Here is a 20,255-nt window from a genome sequence, read left to right as displayed (position 1 = left end):
GTGTAGAGATAGACTGAGTGGGATTGACACAGTGTAGAGATAGACTGAGTGGGATTGATGCAGTGTAGAGATAGACTGAGTGGGATTGACACAGTGTAGAGATAGACTGAGTGGGATTGACGCAGTGTAGAGATAGACTGAGTGGGATTGACACAGTGTAGAGATAGACTGAGTGGGATTGACACAGTGTAGAGATAGACTGAGTGGGATTGACACAGTGTAGAGATAGACTGAGTGGGATTGACGCAGTGTAGAGATAGACTGAGTGGGATTGACACAGTGTAGAGATAGACTGAGTGGGATTGACTCAGTGTAGAGATAGACTGAGTGGGATTGACACAGTGTAGAGATAGACTGAATGGGATTGACGCAGTGTAGAGATAGACTGAGTGGGATTGATGCAGTGTAGAGATAGACTGAGTGGGATTGATGCAGTGTAGAGATAGACTGAGAGGGATTGAAGCAGTGTAGAGATAGACTGAGTGGGATTGACGCAGTGTAGAGATAGACTGAGTGGGATTGACGCAGTGTAGAGATAGACTGAGTGGGATTGACGCAGTGTAGAGATAGACTGAGTGGGATTGACGCAGTGTGGAGATAGACTGAGTGGGATTGACGCAGTGTAGAGATAGACTGAGTGGGATTGACGCAGTGTAGAGATAGACTGAGTGGGATTGACGCAGTGTAGAGATAGACTGAGTGGGATTGACGCAGTGTAGAGATAGACTGAGTGGGATTGATGCAGTGTAGAGATAGACTGAGTGGGATTGATGCAGTTTAGAGATAGACTGAGTGGGATTGATGCAGTGTAGAGATAGACTGAGTGGGATTGATGCAGTGTAGAGATAGACTGAGTGGGATTGATGCAGTGTAGAGATAGACTGAGTGGGATTGATGCAGTGTAGAGATAGACTGAGTGGGATTGATGCAGTGTAGAGATAGACTGAGTGGGATTGACGCAGTGTAGAGATAGACTGAGTGGGATTGACGCAGTGTAGAGATAGACTGAGTGGGATTGACGCAGTGTAGAGATAGACTGAGTGGGATTGATGCAGTGTAGAGATAGACTGAGTGGGATTGATGCAGTGTAGAGATAGACTGAGTGGGATTGACGCAGTGTAGAGATAGACTGAGTGGGATTGACGCAGTGTAGAGATAGACTGAGTGGGATTGATGCAGTGTAGAGATAGACTGAGTGGGATTGATGCAGTGTAGAGATAGACTGAGTGGGATTGATGCAGTGTAGAGATAGACTGAGTGCGATTGATGCAGTATAGAGATAGACTGAGTGGGATTGACGCAGTGTAGAGATAGACTGAGTGGGATTGATGCAGTGTAGAGATAGACTGAGTGGGATTGATGCAGTGTAGAGATAGACTGAGTGGGATTGATGCAGTGTAGAGATAGACTGAGTGGGATTGACGCAGTGTAGAGATAGACTGAGTGGGATTGACGCAGTGTAGAGATAGACTGAGTGGGATTGATGCAGTGTAGAGATAGACTGAGTGGGATTGATGCAGTGTAGAGATAGACTGAGTGGGATTGACGCAGTGTAGAGATAGACTGAGTGGGATTGACGCAGTGTAGAGATAGACTGAGTGGGATTGATGCAGTGTAGAGATAGACTGAGTGGGATTGACGCAGTGTAGAGATAGACTGAGTGGGATTGACGCAGTGTAGAGATAGACTGAGTGGGATTGACGCAGTGTAGAGATAGACTGAGTGGGATTGATGCAGTGTAGAGATAGACTGAGTGGGATTGATGCAGTGTAGAGATAGACTGAGTGGGATTGATGCAGTGTAGAGATAGACTGAGTGGAATTGACACAGTGTAGAGATAGACTGAGTGGGATTGATGCAGTGTAGAGATAGACTGAGTGAGATTGATGCAGTGTAGAGATAGACTGAGTGGGATTGACGCAGTGTAGAGATAGACTGAGTGGGATTGACGCAGTGTAGAGATAGACTGAGTGGGATTGATGCAGTGTAGAGATAGACTGAGTGGGATTGATGCAGTGTAGAGATGGACTGAGTGAGATTGATGCAGTGTAGAGATGGACTGAGTGAGATTGACGCAGTGTAGAGATAGACTGAGTGGGATTGATGCAGTGTAGAGATAGACTGAGTGGGATTGATGCAGTGTAGAGATAGACTGAGTGGGATTGACGCAGTGTAGAGATAGACTGAGTGGGATTGATGCAGTGTAGAGATAGACTGAGTGGGATTGAAGCAGTGTAGAGATAGACTGAGTGGGATTGACGCAGTGTAGAGATAGACTGAGTGGGATTGATGCAGTGTAGAGATAGACTGAGTGGGATTGACACAGTGTAGAGATAGACTGAGTGGGATTGATGCAGTGTAGAGATAGACTGAGTGGGATTGATGCAGTGTAGAGATAGACTGAGTGGGATTGACGCAGTGTAGAGATAGACTGAGTGGGATTGACGCAGTGTAGAGATAGACTGAGTGGGATTGATGCAGTGTAGAGATAGACTGAGTGGGATTGACGCAGTGTAGAGATGGACTGAGTGGGATTGATGCAGTGTAGAGATAGACTGAGTGGGATTGATGCAGTGTAGAGATAGACTGAGTGGGATTGACGCAGTGTAGAGATAGACTGAGTGGGATTGACGCAGTGTAGAGATAGACTGAGTGGGATTGATGCAGTGTAGAGATAGACTGAGTGGGATTGATGCAGTGTAGAGATAGACTGAGTGGGATTGATGCAGTGTAGAGATAGACTGAGTGGGATTGATGCAGTGTAGAGATAGACTGAGTGGGATTGACGCAGTGTAGAGATAGACTGAGTGGGATTGATGCAGTGTAGAGATAGACTGAGTGGGATTGATGCAGTGTAGAGATAGACTGAGTGGGATTGACGCAGTGTAGAGATGGACTGAGTGGGATTGACGCAGTGTAGAGATAGACTGAGTGAGATTGATGCAGTGTAGAGATAGACTGAGTGGGATTGATGCAGTGTAGAGATAGACTGAGTGAGATTGATGCAGTGTAGAGATAGACTGAGTGGGATTGATGCAGTGTAGAGATAGACTGAGTGAGATTGATGCAGTGTAGAGATAGACTGAGTGGGATTGATGCAGTGTAGAGATAGACTGAGTGGGATTGATGCAGTGTAGAGATAGACTGAGTGGGATTGATGCAGTGTAGAGATAGACTGAGTGGGATTGATGCAGTGTAGAGATAGACTGAGTGGGATTGATGCAGTGTAGAGATAGACTGAGTGGGATTGATGCAGTGTAGAGATAGACTGAGTGGGATTGACGCAGTGTAGAGATAGACTGAGTGGGATTGACGCAGTGTAGAGATAGACTGAGTGGGATTGACGCAGTGTAGAGATAGACTGAGTGGGATTGATGCAGTGTAGAGATAGACTGAGTGGGATTGACGCAGTGTAGAGATGGACTGAGTGGGATTGATGCAGTGTAGAGATAGACTGAGTGGGATTGATGCAGTGTAGAGATAGACTGAGTGGGATTGACGCAGTGTAGAGATAGACTGAGTGGGATTGACGCAGTGTAGAGATAGACTGAGTGGGATTGATGCAGTGTAGAGATAGACTGAGTGGGATTGATGCAGTGTAGAGATAGACTGAGTGGGATTGATGCAGTGTAGAGATAGACTGAGTGAGATTGATGCAGTGTAGAGATAGACTGAGTGGGATTGATGCAGTGTAGAGATAGACTGAGTGGGATTGACGCAGTGTAGAGATGGACTGAGTGGGATTGACGCAGTGTAGAGATAGACTGAGTGGGATTGATGCAGTGTAGAGATAGACTGAGTGGGATTGATGCAGTGTAGAGATAGACTGAGTGGGATTGACGCAGTGTAGAGATAGACTGAGTGAGATTGATGCAGTGTAGAGATAGACTGAGTGGGATTGATGCAGTGTAGAGATAGACTGAGTGGGATTGATGCAGTGTAGAGATAGACTGAGTGGGATTGACGCAGTGTAGAGATGGACTGAGTGGGATTGACGCAGTGTAGAGATGGACTGAGTGGGATTGACGCAGTGTAGAGATAGACTGAGTGGGATTGATGCAGTGTAGAGATAGACTGAGTGGGATTGACGCAGTGTAGAGATGGACTGAGTGGGATTGATGCAGTGTAGAGATAGACTGAGTGGGATTGATGCAGTGTAGAGATAGACTGAGTGGGATTGACGCAGTGTAGAGATAGACTGAGTGGGATTGACGCAGTGTAGAGATAGACTGAGTGGGATTGATGCAGTGTAGAGATGGACTGAGTGGGATTGACGCAGTTTAGGGGTCGGGGTGTATGTGTGCCGCTGGTGCAGTTTAGGGGTCGGGGTATAGAGCGCCGTGGAGGTCTGGTGCACTGTGGGAATAGAGTTTCAGTTTCCAACTGGATTATGGCCTGGAATTTGCTCCAAAGATAACAGAGAGCCAAACAGCGCCCACCGTCATTTAAGTCCAAATGGAATAGTAACTTACAGCTAACGCACATGCACAGTCAAAAGCGCAAATCCAGAAATTGCTCTTCGATTTGCCCTGCTCGTTTGAAAGCTCGCCAGTGAAATGAATTGTCCTGCTCGAAGTTTCTGCACCGCCCAGCTAGAAACGAACTAATCTACACAGAGAAAAGTACGCTGGGTTTTTTAGGTCTAAACTAACTTTTAACGGTGTGCTAAGTCTTAATGATTGCCAAACAGCCTCTTTGGCACTGAAAATTAACTTTTAAAAACGTGAAGTGTCATTCCTTCCGATTTTAGCAGTTTTAAATCTAAATTTTATATTTTTACTTTTTATTTCTGTCTCTTTTATCTCTGCCTTTTAATTCAATATTATTTACCCTCTCTTTATTTCACTTTCTCTAACTGATTTTACATTGAATTTACTGTTGTAGCTTTCATTTCCTGGTTCTGACTCTGCGCTGCTTGTCAAGGATGCTTCAATCTGATTGGTTGCGGGAACAGAGCGATCCTTTCCCACAGCTCACAGGAGAGGACGCTGCACCTTTTGCAGCTCACCATTAGAGGAAGTTCCCACATTAAAACCCATGGATCGTTTGTGGACAAGTTCAAATCTAATGAGCGGTGGCCGCCGTTCGTTCACCTTTGTAAATTCCGGGTCATTGTAAATACAAGAAAACACATGAAAGTATGGTATTCAGCTGGCCACTTCAACTAATGATCTAGGAGCAGGAGATGATCAATAGAAGTCTATAAAATAATGAGGGGCATAGATAAGGTAGATAGTCAAAATCTTTTCCCAAAGGTAGGGGAGTCTATAACGAGGGGGCATAGATTTAAGGTGAGAGGGGAGAGATACAAAAGGGTCCAGAGGGGCAATTTTTTCACTCAAAGGGTGGTGAGTGTCTGGAACGAGCTGCCAGAGGCAGTAGTAGAGGCGGGTACAATTTTGTCTTTTAAAAAGCATTTGGACAGTTACATGGGTAAGATGGGTATAGAGGGATATGGGCCAAGTGCAGGAAATTGGGACTAGCTTAGTGGTATAAACTGGGCGACATGGACATGTTGGGCCGAAGGGCCTGTTTCCATGTTGTAACTTCTATGATTCTATAGAAGTCTATATAAAAAAAAATTGAAAAAAGTCGGGGGGTAGAGAGAGGAGGAACTGCAAAATGATGAGGGTTCAGGGCTGGAGTGGTAGGGAGACCAGGCAAAGTTATGGCCAGAGGGGAAGATAAAGGCAAAATTGTATTTTTGAGTTGTCAGCTTATCTGTGGCTGTGTCAGCTTTTTGAAGGTGGTCAATATTTCAGACTTTTGTAAGTTAGCTTATCACAATTCACATTTTTCACAACATTTTATGGGAAATGCATGGGCTGGCTCTTCAATCATAACCTAATGGCCAGAAATGTTTATCTCAGAATTATCAGGCCTTGAAAAATGGGACAGATGATACAGTATGAGAGATGCCTCATTTTCTTTCTTTTACTGCATGCAGTGCTGACTAAAACCTTTTTTTATATGCCATAGTAGACCTTTATTGCTAATTAACGGGGGAAATAGGAGTTACTTTAAGTAGGGAGCATTACCATATGTAGCACTCTGGAATTTTTTTCAGCTCCCATGGGACTTTTACAGGCATTTTGTGCTGTGTACTTATTTCCACATGGGACTAAGCTGCAGAGTGCAGACCGAGATGATTGTGGCACCTCCTTAGTAACAACAACACCAGTCTTGGCATTATGTAAAAGTGGTCAGCTGACCCTCTTTGAACTTTGACTTTTAGTTTCAACAATCAAAACAATAGATTTGTGTAAATGACACAAGCTCTCAGTTGCTCTTAGGAACAAAAAAGCCATAACCTTAAAATTAAAACAAAACAATGAATGGACTCCACTAATATTGCCAAGAATAATTTCTGGGCTAGAATTATGCATATGTCTATATGCAATAAAAACATGAGCTGACTGTTAACTATAAACTAAGTTAATCTCACCAATGATTCCAAATGGGAAATGTGGCAGATGCCCTGAAAGGAAGATCAAATTTGCTGATAATTCATGAGTTTTCTTAGACTCCATTTCAGTGGAAGGCAGGATAGGTAACATACTTATAATAGGAACATGACTACATGGACTAAATTTCTATGTCAGCAATTCACTCCCGTGCTGATTCACAGCTATTGTGCAGATTGAGCCATCATGAGAGTGGTACAGTTTGTCGACATCTAAAGACGATGTTAGGCAACATCTGATGTCCCAGTGAAAGCAGCTTCAAATGAAGCACGGAGCACTCTGCCTACTGGACAAGCTCAGATAAGGCATCACATTTTAACTTCAAGTACTATTTATTGAATCTGTCATCATCAACACAAGAAAACAGGAAATAGCAGCTGAACTATTTAGATAAACTTCAGTAAATATAAAACCAGAAGAATTTTACTGCACAAAAGGAGACCCTTCAGCCCATTGTACCTGTGCTGCTTCTCTGGAAGAGCTATCCACTTAGTCCCATCCCCTGCCCTTTCCCCATACCCTTTTCATTTTTTATTTTTCAAATATTTATCCACTTCCCTTTTAAAAGCTATTCTGGATTCTACCTCCACCATTGGTTCAAGTAGGGCTAACCATGTCCTGACAACCTTCTGCATGAAAAATGTCCCCTGACTCTTCCCTTTGTTCTTTTGGTGATGATCTTAAACTTAGTTACTGATTCACCGGCTACTGGAAATACTTTTTTTCCCTATTTATTTTAGTAAAACTCTTCATAATTTTGAACATCTCTAACAGATCTCCTCTTAACCTTCTCTATTCTAGTGAAAAGAGCTCCAGTTTCTCTAGTCTCTCCTCATAACTAAAGCATCTCTTCCCTGGTATCATAATGAATCTCTTCTAGACCCTTTTCATGGCCTTGACATTCTTAAAGTAATGCACCCAAAATTGGACTTGCTAGCCCTGAATTTGCACATGGTCACTCCATCAACACAAGTGCAGCTAAGCTGGTGCCGGTGACTGCTGCTGACATCCCCAGATTATTGGCGTCAAGAGAGGTCACCTCATTAACATGGCAGGGTTGGGTACCCAGATCAAGATGGACACATTTTGGGCTCCTGCCAGTGGGGTGGGGGGATGGTTGGGAAAAGCAGCACTGGATGGTCATTTGGGGAGTCAACTAATGGGCCCCCTCACAAGTGCTGGCACATAAGTGGAGGCTGATCCAATCAGGCAATGGTACAGTTTCTGGGGTCTTCCAGTCTAGGAATCCCCCCCCATGCCCATTAGAATCTGTGATTTGCTTACTCCATTTGTACACAGTTGATTAGCTAATGTTCATAATGTCCCCAAAGGCAGCCTGGAATGACCCCATGTAACATTTTGAGATTTTTTCCTATTTGGTCTAGAAGAGATCTTTGGTTTAATTTATAATATGATGCTGCTATGAGGTTAGCTCACTTCACAAAGCATTGACTCCAAGAGACATTAAGTTAGAAGAGACAGTAAGTAGTGAAGATAGGAGCAGGAAGTTGCAAAGGGACATAGATAGATTAAGTAAGTGGGAAGAACTATGGCAAATGGAGTTCAATGTGGGCAAGTGTGAGGTCATCCACTTTGCACCAATGAAAGATAAATTGGAGTATTTTCTAAATGGTCAGAAACTAGGGACTGTACAGGAGCAAACGGATTTGGGAGTTCAAGCGCACAAATCATTAAAAGACAGTAGGCAGGTACAACAAGCAATCAAAAAGAAATGTTGGCCTTTATCTCAAGGAGGCTGGAATACAAAGGGGAGGAAGTTATGCTTCAGTTATATAGGGCCTTGGTCAGATCCCATCTGGGGTACTGCGTTCACCTGTGGGCTCCACACATCAGGAAATATATTTTGGCCGTGGAGGGGGTGCAGTACAGATTTACCAGAATTTTACCTAGGTTTAGAGGGTTAAATTATGAGGACAGGTTGCATAAACTTGGCTTGTATTCTATTGAGCATAAAAGATTATGGTGTGATCTGATTAAAGTGTTTAAAATGTTAAAAGGATTTGATGGGGTAGATACAGAGAAACTATTTTATCTGGTGGAAGAATCAAGATCAAGTGGACATAATCTTAAAATTAAAGCTAGGTTATTCTGGGGCAAAATCAGGAAGGACTTTTTCACACAAAGGGTGATAGAAATTTGGAACTCTCTCCCCAAAAGGCTATGGAGACTAGGACAATTGGAGCCTTCAAGGCTGAGATAGATAGATTTTTGTTAGGTAAGGGTGTCAAGGGATATGGAGAAAAGGTGGGAAAATGGAGTTGAGGTGCAGATCAGCCATAATCTAATTGAATAGCGGAGCAGGCCCGAGGGGCTAAATGGCCTACTCCTGTTCCTAATGTTCCTATATCCGTAAGACACGCAAACTATCCAGGATATTGATTAGGACCATTAGTTGGATCACCGGACAAAACACCTATCAAAATTGTGTATATACTCATACCAGATCAGATTCAGACAATAGGGAGTTTTCCATCACATTTCAGAGCTTCGCATCTCTTGTGCTATAATGTGGTTCATTCATCTACCCAATGTGGGAGCTCAGCTAATCTGGCAAAATAATTGTTACAGCACTCACACCAATGGTGGGAGCTTCTCATTCAAAGCAACAACTTTTACTGGTGGCTAGGGGAACCAATCCCCGACACAGAGACCTGAGGGAAGGTTCAGAGATTAGCCTCGGTCTCTCTATCTCCCTCTGGAAAAGTCAGTCTAGGGTAGTTTGAGCCTGTAACAGTGAGAGAGACAAAAAGGTTTCACTTTCTAAGGTTAGTGTTAGTCACTTCAGGGACTATTGATTTGCAAAATGACGTTAACCCATAATAAAGGGCAGAATTGCATAATTTATTATTGTGATGGTACATGGAATGATGGGAAATAGGTAAATCTCACTGGAAAATAATGTTCTCTTCATTTATATATTTAATGCAAAACTAAACCCGTTTGTTGGTTTACAGTTGGCCTTGTCTCATGAGCGTGCTTATCAGTTTACCTTTCAAAGACAGGAAAACACACATGGCAGTGCAAGAGAGATTACAGTATCCAGTACGCACAACACGGAGTCTCACTGTTACCCAAAGGTCACGCTATTCTTTAAGTAGATATTGGACAGTAAAGGCATTCTCCAGATTATAGGGTGTGAAAGGTCTGCTTAGCTGAGTTCCAGGTGACACTGAACCTGAGATAATATTTAGTGCAGACCCAAAATTTGTTGTAGCCCGGAATAACTTTAGTGCAAGTAAAATTTGATTAAGAAAATATATTGTATGTGTGTGTGGTACCTCTTGCTTCATTTAGGTGCCAGTGCATGAAGTTGGTGCTTTTAATTTAGTGCTTCTCTTAGGTTATACTTAAGTGACAGGAGTGCATGAAATAACATAGAAGTTGAGGATGGTTGTGATCTTCACAAATGGATAAATGAGGGTTATCCTATATATTCTGGTGTCAGGGTACCAGTGAGAGAATGCCATGTATCTCCAGTGTGCCCTCGCATCTCTCCATTACTCTTTCTCTTCTTCCAAAAAGCAAATATACATGAAAATTCCCAAAGGGAAAGCCATTGTGCCCTGCCTGAAATGGTGGAGAAGAAAAATGGCACAAAGATGGAGACCAAATTAGTTAGTTTAAAAAAAAGTGGGTAAGAAAGAAATTACAAACTACATCTCTGAATGTAACTTCTGGTTTCTTTGGCCCTGATATTAGCGGGGAGGCAGGATGGCAGCGGGGGGGGGGGGGGGGGGGGCGGTTGTGGGGGGCCGATTGGGTGAGTGGGTAACCCACCCAATAAAATCTGTCCGTTTCCCACGCGATCGTGGGTCAATTGGAGCCACGTAACGTGGCTTCCAGGTTTGCCGTCCGAAAGCTGCGCATCGGGCGGACTGCGCACCTGCAACACAGGCTGTCAGCTGGAGGAGCTCTACTTAAAGGGGCAGTCCTCCAGTGGCTGCTCCTGGAGTAAACACCCACACAGCACAATGGAGCAGCACAGGGGAAAGGCTGCTCCTAGATTCAGTGATGCACCACTCCATAGGAACATAGGAACAGGAGTAGGCCATTCAGCCCCTCGTGCCTGCTCCGCCATTTGATAAGATCATGGCTGATCTTAATTGCCCTCTGTGATGGTTGATTCTTAATTGCCCTCTGAAATGACCTAGCAAGCCGCTCAGTTGTAAAATCTCGCTACGAAAAGTCATAATAAGAATAAAACTGGACGGACCACCCGGCATCGGACCACTAGGCACCGGACACGACAACGGCAAAACACCAAGCCCAGTCGACCCTGCAAGGTCCTCCTTACTAACATCTGGGGACTTGTGCCAAAATTGGGAGAGCTGTCCCACAGACTAGTCAAGCAACAGCCTGACATAGCCATACTCACAGAATCATATCTTTCAGCCAACGTCCCAGACTCTTCCATCACCATCCCTGGGTATGTCCTGTCCCACCGGCAGGACAGACCCACCAGAGGTGGCGGTACAGTGATATACAGTCAGGAGGGAGTGGCCCTGGGAGTCCTCAACATTGACTCTGGACCCCATGAAATCTCATGGCATCAGGTCAAACATGGGCAAGGAAACCTCCTGCTGATTACCACCTACCGTCCTCCCTCAGCTGATGAATCAGTCCTCCTCCATGTTGAACACCACTTGGAGGAAGCACTGAGGGTAGCAAGGGCACAAAATGTACTCTGGGTGGGGGACTTCAATGTCCATCACCAAGAGTGGCTCGGTAGCACCACCACTGACCGAGCTGGCCGAGTCCTGAAGGACATAGCTGCGAGACTGGGCCTGCGGCAGGTGGTGAGCGAACCAACACGAGGGAAAAACTTACTTGACCTCGTCCTCACCAATCTACCTGTCGCAAATGTATCTGTCCATGACAGTATTGGTAGGAGTGACCACCGCACAGTCCTCGTGGAGATGAAATCCCGTCTTCGCACTGAGGACACCATCCAACGTGTTGTGTGGCACTACCACCGTGCTAAATGGGATAGATTCAGAACAGATCTAGCAGCTCAAAAATGGGCATCCATGAGGCGCTGTGGGCCATCAGCAGCAGCAGAATTGTATTCCAGTACAATCTGTAACCTCATGGCCCGGCATATTCCTCACTCGACCATTACCAACAAGCCAGGGGATCAACCCTGGTTCAATGAGGAGTGTAGAAGAGCATGCCAGGAGCAGCACCAGGCGTACTTAAAAATGAGGTGCCAACCTGGTGAAGCTACAACTCAGGACTACATGCATGCTAAACAGCGGAAGCAACATGCTATAGACAGAGCTAAGCGATTCCACAACCAACGGATCAGATCAAAGCTCTGCAGTCCTGCCACATCCAGTCGTGAATGGTGGTGGACAATTAAACAACTAATGGGAGGAGGAGGCTCTGCAAACATCCCCATTCTCAATGATGGCGGAGTCCAGCACGTGAGTGCAAAAGACAAGGCTGAAGCGTTTGCAACCATCTTCAGCCAGAAGTGCCGAGTGGATAATCCATCTCAGCCTCCTCCCGATATCCCCACCATCACGGAAGCCAGTCTTCGGCCAATTCGATTCACTCCACGTGATATCAAGAAACGGCTGAGTGCACTGGATACAGCAAAGGCTATGGGCCCCGACAACATCCCAGCTGTGGTGCTGAAGACTTGTGCTCCAGAACTAGCTGCGCCTCTAGCCAAGCTGTTCCAGTACAGCTACAACACTGGCATCCACCCGACAATGTGGAAAATTGCCCAGGTATGTCCTGTCCACAAAAAGCAGGACAAATCCAATCCGGCCAATTACCGCCCCATCAGTCTACTCTCAATCATCAGCAAAGTGATGGAAGGTGTCGTCGACAGTGCTATCAAGCGGCACTTACTCACCAATAACCTGCTCACCGATGCTCAGTTTGGGTTCCGCCAGGACCACTCGGCTCCAGACCTCATTACAGCCTTGGTCCAAACATGGACAAAAGAGCTGAATTCCAGAGGTGAGGTGAGAGTGACTGCCCTTGACATCAAGGCAGCATTTGACCGAGTGTGGCACCAAGGAGCCCTAGTAAAATTGAAGTCAATGGGAATCAGGGGGAAAACTCTCCAGTGGCTGGAGTCATACCTAGCACAAAGGAAGATAGTAGTGGTTGTTGGAGGCCAATCATCTCAGCCCCAGGGCATTGCTGCAGGAGTTCCTCAGGGCAGTGTCCTAGGCCCAACCATCTTCAGCTGCTTCATCAATGACCTTCCCTCCATCATAAGGTCAGAAATGGGGATGTTCGCTGATGACTGCACAGTGTTCAGTTCCATTCGCAACCCCTCAGATAATGAAGCAGTCCGAGCCTGCATGCAGCAAGACCTGGACAACATCCAGGCTTGGGCTCATAAGTGGCAAGTAACATTCGCGCCAGATAAGTGCCAGGCAATGACCATCTCCAACAAGAGAGAATCTAACCACCTCCCCTTGACATTCAACGGCATTACCATCGCCGAATCCCCCACCATCAACATCCTGGGGATCACCATTGACCAGAAACTTAACTGGACCAGCCATATAAATACTGTGGCTACGAGAGCAGGTCAGAGGCTGGGTATTCTGCGGCGAGTGACTCACCTCCTGACTCCCCAAAGCCTTTCCACCATCTACAAGGCACAAGTCAGGAGTGTGATGGAATACTCTCCACTTGCCTGGATGAGTGCAGCTCCAACAACACTCAAGAAGCTCGACACCATCCAAGATAAAGCAGCCCGCTTGATTGGCACCCCATCCACCACCCGAAACATTCACTCCCTCCACCACCGGCGCACTGTGGCTGCAGTGTGTACCATCCACAGGATGCACTGCAGCAACTCGCCAAGGCTTCTTCGACAGCACCTCCCAAACCCGCGACCTCTACCACCTAGAAGGACAAGGGCAGCAGGCGCATGGGAACAACACCACCTGCACGTTCCCCTCCAAGTCACACACCATCCCGACTTGGAAATATATCGCCGTTCCTTCATTGTCGCTGGGTCAAAATCCTGGAACTCCCTTCCTAACAGCACTGTGGGAGAACCGTCACCACACGGACTGCAGCGGTTCAAGAAGGCGGCTCACCACCACCTTCTCGAGGGCAATTAGGGATGGGCAATAAATGCCGGCCTTGCCAGTGACGCCCACATCCCGTGAACGAATTAAAAAAAAAAAATACCTGCCTTTGGCCCATATCCCTTAATACCTTTGGTTGCCAAAAAGCTATCTATCTCAGATTTAAATTTAGCAATTGAGCTAGTATCAATTGCCGTTTGCGGAAGAGAGTTCCAAACTTCTACAACCCTTTGTGTGTAGAAATGTTTTCTAACCTCACTCCTGAAAGGTCTGGCTCTAATTTTTAGACTGTGCCCCCTACTCCTAAAATCCCCAACCAGCGGAAATAGTTTCTCTCTATCCACCCTATCTGTTCCCCTTTCATATCTTATAAACTTCGATCAGATCACCCCTGAACCTTCGAAACTCTGGAGAATACAACCCCAATTTGTGTAATCTCTCCTCGTAACTTAACCCTTGAAGTCCAGGTATCATTCTAGTAAACCTACGCTGCACTCCCTCCAAGGCCTTCCAAAGGTGTGGTGCCCAGAACTGCTCACAGTACTCCAGGTGCGGTCTAACCAGGGTTTTGTCTAGCTGCAGCATAACTTCTGCCCCCTTGTACTCTCGTCCTCTGGATATAAAGGCCAACATTCCATTTGCCTTCTCGATTATTTTCTGCACCTGTTCATGACACTTCAATGATCTATGTACCTGAACCCCTAAGTCCCTTTGGACATCCACTGTTTTTAACTTTTTACCATTTAGAAAGTATCCTGTTCTATCCTTTTTTGATTCAAAGTGGATGACCTCACATTTGTCCACATTGAATTCCATTTGCCACAGTTTTGCCCATTCACCTAATCTATCAATATCGCTTTGTAATTTTATGTTTTCATCTACACTGCTTACAATGCCACCAATCTTTGTGTCATCGGCAAACTTAGATATGAGACTTTCTATGCCTTCATCTAAGTCGTTAATAAATCATGTGAATAATTGAGGCCCCAAGACAGATCCCTGTGGGACTCCACTAGTCACATCCTGCCAATGTGAGTACCTTCCCATTATCCCTACTCTCTGTCTCCTTTCGCTCAGCCAACTTCCTAACCAAGTCCGTACTTTTCCCTTGATTCCATGGGCTTCTATCTTAGCTAACAGTCTCTTATGTGGGACCTTATCAAATGCCTTCTGGAAGTCCATATAAATAACATCCATTGACATTCCCCTGTCCACTACTTTAGTGGATGCTACTGGATGGGGTGAGGAGGAGGAGGGATGTCTTTTACCCGGCGGATGGGAGGAAGTGGCCTGCCTCTGCCACCAAGAAGGCCAGGCTCGAGGTGGCAGAGGAGGTCACCAGCAGCAGCAACATCTCTCGCACCAGGATCCAGTGCAGGAAGTGCTTCAATGACCTAACTAGGTCAGTGAAAGTGACTACACTTACTCATTCTCCTATATTCCGTCTTCCACATCACCGCCCCCACCCCCCAACTCATTCCGCACTGCAAACACTACTCTATCACGTCACTCCTCATACCCACTCAAAGCTAATCCTCAACTTACCTGCATTTCCTCAGCACTTCCTCACCTCCCCATTACTCACCCCACCACTATCACTCAACCCAATCCTCATACAATGTCATGGCTCTGTCTCAAACTCACCCTTTGATGCATCTCTTTCACGGTCAGCCGCACCCAAATCAATGCGTTCATCGGTTGGCCATGTCACCATCACTCACTCACGCATATGTACTTTCTCCCCTTATACAAGAGAGCCCAGAATGCACGGGAGAGGGCGAGGATCGGAGGGGGGCCACAACAGATTGTCGTCCTCACAGACACGGAGCAGGAGGCACTGGAGCTGAGCCACACCCTCGAGTGCTTGTCCATCGGGGACGCTGAGACTGGCACCCGACAAATGTCTGGGTACGGAACTTTAACATTCAGCACACACAATATGAATTGCCATCTTCAGCACCTCAGTATGCTCATTGCAACATGACACATCTGTGATCATGCTTAATATTGCCTTTTGTTCACTTACAGGGCCTTCAGCGACCGCTGTGACGGCAGAGGGCGATTCCTCACAGGACCTGCCAGCCTCTGAGGGTGCACCATCACATCTGAGCGAGCCATCCACCAGCGTAGGTGGGTCCCAGTCCGCAGTTAGTTGGGGTCGCACATGGTGAGTTACCACACACATGTGAGCACGAGCAGACACTGGTGGCAGGCGCAGCTGTGGAGAGTCCGCGTCGGTGGGAGCACTCCTCTCCAGGCTCTGCTCAGCTGGACATAGATGCTGAACCCTGGGGGCCATCCTTTATGATCGAGGGGCAGCAGCACATTTGCGAGGTACTGGAACAGGTGCCACGCGCACTCTCCACAATCGCGCAGAAGATGGAGGAGTCCAACTCTTGCATGAATGGAATGGTAGCACAGGTACAGGAGGGAATCTCTGAGATACTGTCACAGGGACGTGAGGGCATCTCTGAGATAGTGTCACGGGCAAGTGCGGGAATGTCTGCTATGGAGGGAAGGCTGGCCTCCATGGAGCTTCAAGCACCGCTCACTAATGAGTCCATTCAGGCCCTGACAATGGCCCTTCGGACTCAGGGTGAACAACTTTCTGCCGCCTTAAAAAGAGAGGCAGATACACTAGCACTGGCCTTACAAGGCTTCACATATGTCCTCCAAACTGTCGTCCAGCAGAGTGGTAAGAGTGGTGTGAGCCTGGCCCAGGGGAGGGATGATGGCGAAAGGGGACATGGAAGTGGGGACACCACTCAAAGCGCCCCCACGTCTCACCCTTTGCGCCCCCTTAACCAGTACCCGCAATGCTGCCTCCTCTCCAGGTGGCTGAGTCTGCCCCTGCACAAGTGCAGGTGAATCAGTCTTTGGAGGGGCCCTCATGGGCACCAAAACCAAGAGGGCATAGGCCCAAAGCATCTAATCGGTCAGGGCATGAATAAGAGCAACCTTCCACTACCTCTGCTGCAGCCATAGGGGATGCAACACGTAGAAGTAATCAGAAGCGAAAGGCAAAGGTTTTGTAAGCACAAAGGGGATGCACAAGGGTGTTTGACGGTTGGTCATGTTTTTAATTTATATTTGCTTTTTGTTAAACTCACATTAAATATTATTATTGTTACCACTACTGCCACGTCTTGGCCATTCTTGACTGGCTTCCGTAATAAGGCCCTTTCATGAGGTTCACCTTGAATGCCCACACTTGATGCCACCCATTGGTCACTCCAAAGTGGGTGTATATGTAGTTGCAGACCTGTTTTGTGCAGGGATTGGAGGGGGGGCTGCTGCTGGTGTGGGCTGCTCTATCCAGGTGGTGTGAGGACTGGACTCTTCACACTGTCTGATGTTAGGAGAACTGTTCACATATCAGTGACTCCCTGGCCTCACGAGCAGCCAGGTGAGCCTCTGTTCTGCCCATGGGTTGCTCCTGCTCCTCCTTCTCCTCCTCCTTTGCCTCCTCTGCCTCCTCCTCCTCCTCCTCCTCAATGTGGGTGGCAAATGTGGCTGGAGCCTCCTCAAGCAGCACCCCTCTCTGTTGTGCCATGTTGTGCAGGGCACAACACAAGACTATAATGCGTCCCACTCTGTCTGGTGCGTATTGAAGTGCTCCCCCAGAATGATCAAGGCACCTGAAGCGCATCTTGAGCAGCCCTATAGCCTGCTCAATTGTAGACCTGGTAGCGATGTGGCTGTCGTTATATCAACGCTGTTGCTCGGTGATGGGGTTCCTCAGAGGTGTCATGAGCCACGTGTGCAGAGGGTATCCATTGTGCCCTAGGAGCCAGCCCTTGCAGGTGTTTGGTGCATGGACAGCCCTTGCGGGTGTTTGGTGCATGGATGAGGGGCAGGATTTTGGACTCCCGAAGGATGAAGGAATCATGGCAGCTGCCAGGGTATCTGGCGCACACGTGAAGGAATCTCTTGCAGTGGTCACAGATGAGCTGAGTGTTGATGGAGTGATATCCTTTCCTGTTGATGAACAGTCCTGGCTCGTGTGGAGGTGCTCGTATTGCTATATGGGTGCAATCGATTACAACCTGCACCCGTGGGAAGCCAGCCACACCGTGGAATCCCACTGCCCTCTCCATCTGGCTGAGGCCGTCCATGGGGAAGTTGACGTAGTGCGAGGCCCTGCGAAACAAGATGTTGGTGACCTGCCTTATACATTTGTGTGCAGATGACTGAGAGACCCCGGCGATGTCCCCAGTGGCACCCTGGAATGATCTGGAGGCAAAGAAGTTGAGGGCAGTGGTGACTTTGACAGCGACAGGTAAGGAGATGCTGCTCGGCCCAGCTGGGAGCAGCTCGGCATGAAGGAGAATGCAGATGTCTGCGACCACCTGCCGACTGACTCAGAGCCTCCGTATGCACTGCTCCTCAGAGAGGTCCAGGAAGCTGTGCCTCGGTCTGTAGAGCCTGTTGCGAGGGTAGTGCCTCCTGCGACCTCGCTCTCTCTGTTGTTGCCCTCCGTGCTCTTGTGCAGGTGCCTGTGGTGCAGCACTGTGTTGTGGAGCTCCACGTGGCGGAGGTGAACCCCGTGTCTGGCGATGCTGGTGATGTTGCTCATCCTCGGATGTAGTGGTGAATGCAGCAATGACACCCCCCCCCCACCCATCCTGACGGTGTGAGTTTGAGGGGGTCCACAAAATAGTTAAATATGTTTGCACAGCAGAGTTTTGGGTGAAAAGTATGAATTTTGAGTGGAAACACAAAGGTCTTGCAGCCAATTAATGACGTTTTCTCCCCACCTGTCAAATTAGCATTTGCATCTCCCGTCTGTTGCAACAGGGAGTGTTTCCCACAGCACGGGAAACACGCTGAGGATCCTTCAAAATCGCATCCCTACCAAAATGTCTAGTCAATCAAGTAGTTCAAGTACTTCAATTATCGGACAAACTATGCAAATTATCATCCCGCCGGCTTTAATTGCGGTGAGGCTCCCACATTCGGAATTTTTGGATCCCCCCCGCCCCCAACGCACCTGCTCTGACACCCGAAAATTGTCCCCTTTAAATGCTTTTCTGCCTTCTCCGGAACACATGGAATTCCTAGTTGCCTTAGTTATGCAGAGAGGAAGAGGAAACAGCGCAAATATAAAATGAGGCACATAATGTCATGACATAATTTTTGCCTCCTTTGCATGGAATCACTCAAAAATGGACGAGGACTTATGGCTGTTCAAAATTGTAGCTGAAAATGGTCAAAGAGGATTCTATTTGTTATTTGTCCTTTATTGCAGTGTAGAATAGTTGTCAGAAAGGAAAACCAGAGCACATATATAGTAATGTAATTAAAGAACACATACTTACATTTTACTGGGCAAAATCCCCACTTGCCATCAGTATAGTCTGAGGTCGTTGCACACCAAAGCAAGCCATCAGATCTGCCCTCAGTAGTACATTCCATATACCACTTGTTCCGGTACTTGAAAGGAATTATACATGGTTGTCCATTTGAATTGCCATATATTGTAAATAAATCTGAAAGAGAAACAGGGATTCCTCAGAACTGATTCAATACAACATAAATTAAAGAATTAGAAATATTGCTTTAAAGGCCATTAACACATGTATTTTTTAATGTGCACTAGTTTCATCTTGAATTATAAATTCTAATTGTTTGCCCATAACTATCCTTTGACTAACTGGTCTATAGTTACGCCATGTATTCTTCTCTCCCTTCTTGAACAAGCATGTTACATTGTGTACTCTTCTAGCCCATGGCATAATTTGCATAGTTATTGAAAAATTGAAGTTGGAGCCTCTGATATCTCTTATCTAACTTTTTTCAATAGCCTAGGCTATATTCCATCAGTGACTTATCCACCTAAAGTTCTGTATATTTTTCAGAACCAATTACATTTCAATAATTATCTTTAATAATTTGTCCACAATCTCTAGTACACCTACCTTTTCACTTCCTCCATCATTTGTAAAAACTGACATGAAATATTTATTTAATATCATCATCACACCTTCATCCTCCATAATTAGACTCAGCCTTTCATCACTGAGTGGTTCAACCCTCTCTTTAATTATTCTATTAGTTTTTATATCCTTATAAAAGCTCTTAATATTTCCTTTTACATTATCTGCTAGCCTTTTTTCATTTTAGTCCTTCAACCTCCCTTTACATCTCTCCATGATATTTTTGTATTATGTGCCTCTTTTTTTAAGTGTTAAGAATAATTTGTTTTAATTATATTTATTCACAGAGCTCTATTATTTTATGCACTCCCTTTTGACCTTATTGGAATGTATTTAATTTGTACTCTACCATCCCAGTTTTGAAGATTTTCCACTGCTAATGAGTAGATCTGTTTGCAAACTTTTCTGTCAAGTTAATTTGGGCCAAATCCCTTCTAATCTCATTGAATTTTGCCTTTTTCCAGTCTAGCGTCTTATTCATTGTCCTTTTCCATTTTAAATTTTACCTAACTGTGGCCACTATTTCCCAATTGTTCTCCAACCTTCACATCAGTTGTTTATCCCACTTCATTTCCCAAATCAAACAATGCTTCTTTCTGTGTTGGACTAAAAACATATCAATCTAGGAAGCAGTTCTGGATGCTTTTCAAAAGGTATTCCCCACTTTGACCATGGTTCAAGTCTCTCTTGGGATAGTTAAATCACCCAATATTATTGCCTTGTTGGTCTTACATATCTCTCTGCAGGTACAACAGGCCAAACAGTTCACCTGAGAT

General features: G+C 46.1%; 1 protein-coding gene and 1 long non-coding RNA gene across 2 annotated transcripts in view; one reads left to right on the top strand and one right to left on the bottom strand.

Annotated features, from left to right (window-relative positions):
- mrc1a (mannose receptor, C type 1a) overlaps positions 1-20,255 on the bottom strand; it is a 151,654-nt gene that overhangs the window by 120,908 nt on the left and 10,491 nt on the right. The window contains exon 3 of the mRNA XM_068007082.1: positions 18,862-19,032. Coding sequence (XP_067863183.1) covers positions 18,862-19,032 — 171 coding nt within the window. The remainder of the gene's footprint in view (positions 1-18,861; positions 19,033-20,255) is intronic.
- The window catches only part of LOC137343200 (uncharacterized), a 40,253-nt gene that overhangs the window by 10,526 nt on the left and 9,472 nt on the right, over positions 1-20,255 (top strand). Inside the window, exon 2 of the long non-coding RNA XR_010967690.1 lies at positions 17,730-17,822. This is a non-coding gene — a long non-coding RNA (uncharacterized lncRNA). The remainder of the gene's footprint in view (positions 1-17,729; positions 17,823-20,255) is intronic.

Source organism: Heptranchias perlo, chromosome 2, assembly GCF_035084215.1.
Source record: "Heptranchias perlo isolate sHepPer1 chromosome 2, sHepPer1.hap1, whole genome shotgun sequence".
Taxonomy (NCBI): Eukaryota; Metazoa; Chordata; class Chondrichthyes; order Hexanchiformes; family Hexanchidae; genus Heptranchias; species Heptranchias perlo.
Note: the sequence above shows the minus strand (reverse complement) of the source record. Positions and strands in the feature narration are given on the sequence as shown.